Source organism: Henckelia pumila, chromosome 4 (genome assembly GCF_033568475.1).
Source record: "Henckelia pumila isolate YLH828 chromosome 4, ASM3356847v2, whole genome shotgun sequence".
NCBI lineage: Eukaryota > Viridiplantae > Streptophyta > Magnoliopsida > Lamiales > Gesneriaceae > Henckelia > Henckelia pumila.
In genome coordinates this window covers 14,402,673-14,409,602 of record NC_133123.1, presented here as the reverse complement: position 1 = coordinate 14,409,602, position 6,930 = coordinate 14,402,673, and the positions used below count along the sequence as shown (strand labels likewise).

General features: G+C 38.0%; 1 protein-coding gene across 1 annotated transcript; it reads left to right on the top strand.

The window, feature by feature from the left end:
* Nucleotides 1-2,581: 2,581 nt before the first annotated feature.
* Nucleotides 2,582-6,650, top strand: LOC140860527 (uncharacterized). Its single transcript, XM_073263532.1, has 7 exons — nt 2,582-2,968; nt 3,061-3,192; nt 3,687-3,870; nt 4,693-5,213; nt 5,301-5,383; nt 5,982-6,199; nt 6,466-6,650. Exons 1-7 carry the CDS (start codon nt 2,582-2,584, stop codon nt 6,648-6,650), a joined length of 1,710 nt encoding a protein of 569 aa, XP_073119633.1.
* The last annotated feature ends 280 nt before the right edge of the window (nt 6,651-6,930 follow it).

The following is a 6,930-nucleotide window of genomic DNA, read 5'->3' as shown; positions in this document are numbered from 1 at the left end:
TTTTTTTTTTGAGAACATAGCAATTTTACTAAAAGATACCATTGCTTATAAATGGTTCAGGTGATATGATGTGATCATGGATGGTGCGCATATTGAACAAGTGACTAAGGAAGCTAAAGAACCGTTGGCGATGCCACAAGGACCAATTACGAGAGGTCGAAGCAAGAAATTTAAAGAATCCCTTCAAAGTTTCATGACAAATTATCAAGATAGTGTTGGTGATATTGAAGATCAATTTGAAGGATGTTTTAATGTTCTGGAAGTGGAAAAGGATCAACAAAGTGATGCAAAATTGGTGCAGCAATCGAATGGAGGAGGAATGATTTCACGCATCTGCGCCGAAGCTCGTGCATCTATGCCAGGGGCCGTGCATCTGCGCAAATTGTCTCGCCTCTGCGCAAATGAGATTTCTTAAGTGTCTGGAGTTTTGTGCAGATGCGGGAAATTTTGTGCATATGCAGTGTTTTAGTTTCTTTGGGATTTCTTACGTGTCTGGAGTTTTGTGCATATGCGGGAAATTTTGTGCATATGCGGCGTTTTAATTTCATTGGTTTCTGGAATGTTGTGCATATGCGGAAAACATTGGTGCATATGCGGCGTTTTGGATTTCTTTGATTTAGCGCTTCTGCGGGAAGAGTTATGCATATGCGTGAGTTGAAAATCACAAACTGCTGGAGTTTTGCGCATCTGCGGGGGATTGAGGCGCATCTGTGCGTGTTCGAGAAATACACACAATGCGAAGTTTTTTTTGTGTGTTTCGGGAATTAAATATTATTTTATTTAATTATTATTTTGAGTATTTTATATCTATTAGGAAACTTTTAGATGATATCTTGTGATATATTTGCAATATTTTGCGTTATCTTTTATTTTTGGTTGTAAACTATAAATACTTTGTTTATTTTCATTAATAATTCAGATTTAGTTAATACATAAATTATTGAAATTCTCTCAAGAATTTTATTCAAAACTTTGCTTTGGCATTACAAATAAAACTTTCTCAGTTTAATTACTTGGAAGCGTTTGTCGATTGATTTCTCACTGAAGATATTTAGATACAAGTTATCTGAAGGTTTTCTTTGGTTTCAATTGTCGTGATTTTTGTTGTTAATCGTACCGTCGATTAAATGTGGAAATCCAAAAATCCTATCAATTTTACTTGTTTCAAATATTGGGCAAAACTTTGGATCTTTTGTTTATTGATTAGAGGGTACGATTCAAATTGTAATCGTGTTTGCTAATCTTATACATCAAGATTCATATCATTTGGTATCAAAGCCAATGTTTTGAATCAAATAAGTATCTATATTCATCTATCTCTGTTCTTCGTGTTCTTCGTTCTTCATCCTTTGTTCTTCATTTGAGTCTATTCTTTTCTAAATTTCAAAGCCGTTTCTTTCAAACTTGTTATCCAAGTCTCGTGTCTTGTGCTACAACTTATAAATTAAAAAAAAATCGGTCAAAAAAAAAATAGTGGGACCAAAAATCTGAAAAAAAAAAGTGAAGAAAAGTAGCTTGTGGCCAATTCCTTTGTCTTTGTTCATTCTTGGGCGTGAGTCAAAGTCAATTTGTCCATAAAATTTCTTGCTTGTTTTCGTCAATCTTTGTGAGTCAATTTTCAAGCGTCTAAAAGTTTTAAACTTGAAGGTTTAAATTTTATTCTACAAAGCAAAACTTCTCCATAAATTTGAGTGAAAAAAAGAAGTGATTGAGTGTTTTGTTTGGAGTGAACATTAAGAATTTGTGTGAGAAAATTTATTACTAACGATTTTCTTGCAGGTACCATGAATCCTAATAAAGATGTTAGTGAAAGTGTGAACCAAGAAATTTCCAAGGTTCAAATGAAGGCGTTGATGGGGCAGTTGACTAGGGTGATGAGAACGGAGTTAGAACCTCTTCATAAGCGAATGAGTAAATTGGAGGAGAGTAGTGGTAGTGGAAAAACAATAAAAATAGGAAGGGGAACGATTTTGAAGATGATGAGGAGAGTTTTGATGAAAATTGGGATGGGGAGAGAGAAGTACATGGGGGTAGGCATGGGCGAGAAGCAGTGCGTGAAAAATATCCGGAGGGCAGTAGGGAGGATGAGAATATTAGTAGCATTAAGATCAAAATTCCAGTGTTTCATGGAAAATCTGATCCAGAGGCGTATTTGGAATGGGAGTATCGTGTGGAGTTTGTGTTTGATTGCCATCAATATTATGATCTTAAGAAAATGAGGTTGGCAGTGGTTGAGTTTGTAGACTATGCATTAATCTGGTGGGATCAATTAATGACCACTAGAAGGAGGTGTGGGGAGCCGCCTATTGAGACGTGGGAAGAGATGAAGCGTGTCATGAAGAAGCAGCTTGTGCCTAACAATTATTATCGTGATATGTACAGGCGTTTACAAACTTTGAAGCAGAATCCAAGGAGCGTTGAGGATTACTACAAAGAGTTGGAGACCACGATGATTCGGACCAACATTGAGGAGGATAATGAAGCTACAATGGCCAGATTTTTGTGCTGTTTGAATAGAGAAATCCAAGACCAAGTGGAACTTCGCCACTGTTTTGATTTGGATGAGATGGTGTAGACGGCCATGAAGGTGGAGCAGCAGCTCAAGAGAAGAGGAGCTGGCCGATTTCCTTCAGGTGGAGGATCGTCGACTTCTTGGCGTCCAAACGTTGCAAAACGGGTGGACAACAAGCCGGTGTTCAAACCAAAATCTGACACCAAATCGGAGACACCAAAGCAAGTGGTTAAAGGTACATCTGAAACTTCTAATACTCGATCTAGAGATATTAAAAGTTTTAGGTGTCAAGGTATTGGCCATATTTCTAGGCAATGCCCAAATAAGAAATTGATTATTATTAATGCTTGTGGTGATGTGGAGTCGGAGAGTGAGGAGGAAAATTATGATGGTATGCCTGCGTTGGTAGATCCTGATGATGAGGATGGGTTTGGGGCTGTTGTTGGTGAGTTATTGGTGAGTAGGAGATGTTACATGCACAACCTAGAGAGGAAGAAGAGAGTCAAAGGGAAAATCTTTTTCATACTCGTTGTTTTGTGAATGAGAAGGTGTGCAGTCTTATTATTGATGGGGGTAGTTGCACCAATGTAGCGAGTTGCGAACTTGTGGAAAAATTGGGGTTGTCTCTTTTGAAGCATCCTCAACCATATAGGTTGCAATGGTTTAATGACTGTGAGGAGGTGAGAGTTAATAGGCGAGCTGTGGTGACATTTTTTATTGGCAAATATATTGATGAGGTTTTGTGTGATGTGGTCCCTATGCAAGCGTGTCATATTTTGTTGGATAGACCATGGCAGTTTGATAGAAGAGTGGTTCATGATGGTTTTAAAAATAAATATTCGTTTGTAATGAAAAAAGAGTCCATTGTATTGTTACCTATGACTCCAAAGCAAGTGTTGGAGGATCAAGATAAAAAGAAAAAGAGAGATGAGACCGAAAAAAAGAGTGATAAAAAAAGTGAGATGACCTTAGAAAAAAAGAATGATACAAAAAAAGATGAAAAAAAATTGAGCGAAAAGAGGTTGAAAAAAAGATATATATAGCCCAAAAGAGTGAGTTGAGAGATGTTATGAATTCTCAAATTTCACTTGTGTTGATGATTTATAAGGAGGTACTCCTTAACACAAGTGATATAGCCGGAGATCTTCCGAGCGTTGTTGTTTCTCTATTGTAGGAATTCGATGATTTATTTCCGAAGGAGCAACCTCAAGGATTACTATCTTTGAGAGGAATTGAACACCAAATTGATTTGGTACTCGGGAGTGCATTGTCGAATCGTCCAGCTTATAGGAGCAATCCGGAGGAAACTAAGGAGTTGCAACGACATGTAAGTGAGCTTTTAGATAAAGGTTTTGTGCGTGAGTCGATGTCACCATGTGTTGTACCTATGTTGTTAGTACCTAAAAAAGATGGATCTCGGCGTATGTGTGTTGATTGTAGAGCTATAAATAACATAACCATCAAGTATAGGAATCCTATTCCTAGACTAGATGATATGTTAGATGAATTGCATGATGCTTGTATGTTTAGCAAAATTGATCTTAAAAGTGGTTATCATCAAATTAGGATGAGAGAGGGAGATTAGTGGAAAACTGCATTTAAAACAAAATATGGGTTGTATGAATGGATGGTTATGCCTTTTGGTTTGACTAATGCAACTAGTACTTTCATGCGTTTAATGAATCATGTTTTGCGTGCATATATTGGGAAGTTTGTGGTGGTGTATTTTGATGATATACTGGTATATAGCAAAAACTTAGATGATCATGTTGAACATTTTAGAGTTGTACTCATCACATTGCGTGCTGAACATTTATATGCTAACTTGAAGAAATGTGTATTTTGTACAAACGAACTCGTGTTTCTTGGTTTTGTTGTGAGTACACAAGGTGTGAGGGTTGATGAAGAGAAGGTAAGTGTCATTCGAGATTGGACGACGCCTACTTCGATTGGTCAAGTTTGGAGTTTTCATGGGCTTGCGAGTTTTTACAGGAGGTTCGTGAAGGATTTTAGCACATTGGCGGCACCTATGACTGCGGTCATCAAGAAAAACGTTCCATTCCATTGGGGCGAGGAGCAAGAGAAGTCTTTTAATATCATTAAGCAAAAGTTGATTAATGCTCCTTTACTTGTTTTATCTGATTTTACTAATACGTTTGAAATTGAATGTGATGAATCAGGTGTAGGAATTGGAGACGTTTTGATGCAAGGGGGAAAGCCAGTGGCGTACATTAGCGAGACGTTGAGTGGAGTGTCTTTGAATTATGCTACCTACGACAAGGAGTTCTATGCGTTGGTGAGGGTACTCAAGACATGGCAGCACTACTTGAGGCCAAAAGAGTTAGTGATTCATACGGATCATGAGTCCTTGAAGCATCTCAAGGGGCAGCAGAAGTTGAATAAAAGACATGCCAAATGGGTAGCGTTCGTGGAGACTTTTCCTTATGTAATCAAGTACAAGCAAGGTAAGGAGAATGTAGTAGCGGATGCATTGTCACGAAGTTACGTACTCTTAACTACTTTAGATTCTAAATTTTTGGGGTTTGAGCATGTGAAAGAGTTGTATGTGAGTGATGTTGATTTTGGTGAAATTTATGCGTCATGTATGCGTGGTCCAAAGGATAAATTTTACTTGCATGATGACTATTTGTTTAAAGAGGATAAATTTTGCATTCCTAAGTCTTCAGTTAGGGAGTTACTTGTTAGGGAATCAGATAGAGGTGGTTTAATGGGGCATTTTGGTGTGGCTAAGACATATCAAATTTTGCATGAACATTTTTATTGGCAGCATATGAATCATGATATTGAAAATATGTGTGAGAGGTGTGTGACTTGTAGAAAGGCTAAGTCTAAGACACAACAACATGGATTGTATACACCACTTCCCATTCCTAGTGAACCATGGGTAGACATTTCTATGGATTTTGTTTTAGGGTTACCAAGGTCTAAGAAGGGGAGGGATTCTGTTTTTGTTGTGGTTGATCGATTTTCTAAGATGGCTCATTTCATTGCGTGTCATAAATCTGATGATGCTTCTCATTTTGCGGATTTGTTCTTCAATGAAGTTGTTAGATTGCATGACATGCCTAGGAGTATTGTGTCTGATAGGGATACTCATTTCTTGAGCTACTTTTGGAAAACGTTATGGTGTAAACTTGGTACTAAATTGCTATTTTCTACTACATGTCATCCTCAAACGGATGGTCAAACTGAAGTTGTTAATATAACGTTAGGAACTTTGTTGCGTTCTATAATTAAGAAGAATTTGAAGAATTGGGAAGAATGTTTGCCTTTTTTCGAGTTTGCATATAATCGTAGTGTGCATTCTACTACAAATTTTTCACCTTTTGAAATTGTGTATGGTTTTAATCTTTTAACCCCATTGGATTTGATGTCTTTACCTATGAGTGAAAGGGTTAACATGGATGGTAAGATGAAGGATGAATTTGTGCGAAATTTGCATGAGAAGGTTAAGGAAAAACATTGAGAAGAAAAACTTGCAGTATAGCAAGAAAGCTAATAAGGGGAGAAAGAAGGTTGTGTTCGAACCTGGAGACTGGGTGTGGTTGCATCTGCGAAAGGAGCGTTTTTCGAAGAAGCGGCGTTCTAAATTACTCCCTAGGGGAGATGGACCTTTTCAAGTCTTAGAGAGAATCAATGATAACGCCTACAAATTAGATTTGCCAGGTGAGTATAACGTAAATACTACTTTTAATGTTTCTGACTTGTCATTATTTGATGAGGTAATGATCGAGATTTGAGGACAAATCCTTTTCAAGAAGGGGAGGATGATGCGATCATGGATGGTGCGCATATTGAACAAGTGACTAAGAAACCTAAAGAACCGTTGGCGATGCCACAAGGACCAATTACGAGAGGTCAAAGCAAGAAATTTAAAGAAGCCCTTCAAAGTTTCATGACAAATTATCAAGATAGTGTTGGTGATATTGAAGATCAATTTGAAGGATGTTTTAATGTTCTGGAAGTGGAAAAGGATCAACAAAGTGATGCAAAATTGGTGCAGCAATCGAATGGAGGAGGAATGATTTCACGCATCTACGCCGAAGCTCGCGCAACTATGACAGGGGCCATACATCTGCGCAAATTGTCTCGCCTCTGCGCAAATGAGATTTCTTAAGTGTCTGGAGTTTTGTGCAGATGCGGGAAATTTTGTGCATATGCAGTGTTTTAGTTTCTTTGGGATTTCTTACGTGTCTGGAGTTTTGTGCATATGCGGGAAATTTTGTGCATATGCGGCGTTTTAGTTTCATTGGTTTCTAGAATGTTGTGCATATGCGGCGTTTTGGGTTTCTTTGATTTAGCGCTTCTGCGGGAAGAGTTATGTATATGCGTGAGTTGGAAATCACAAACTGCTGGATTTTTGCGCATCTGCGGGGGATTGAGGCGCATCTGCGCGT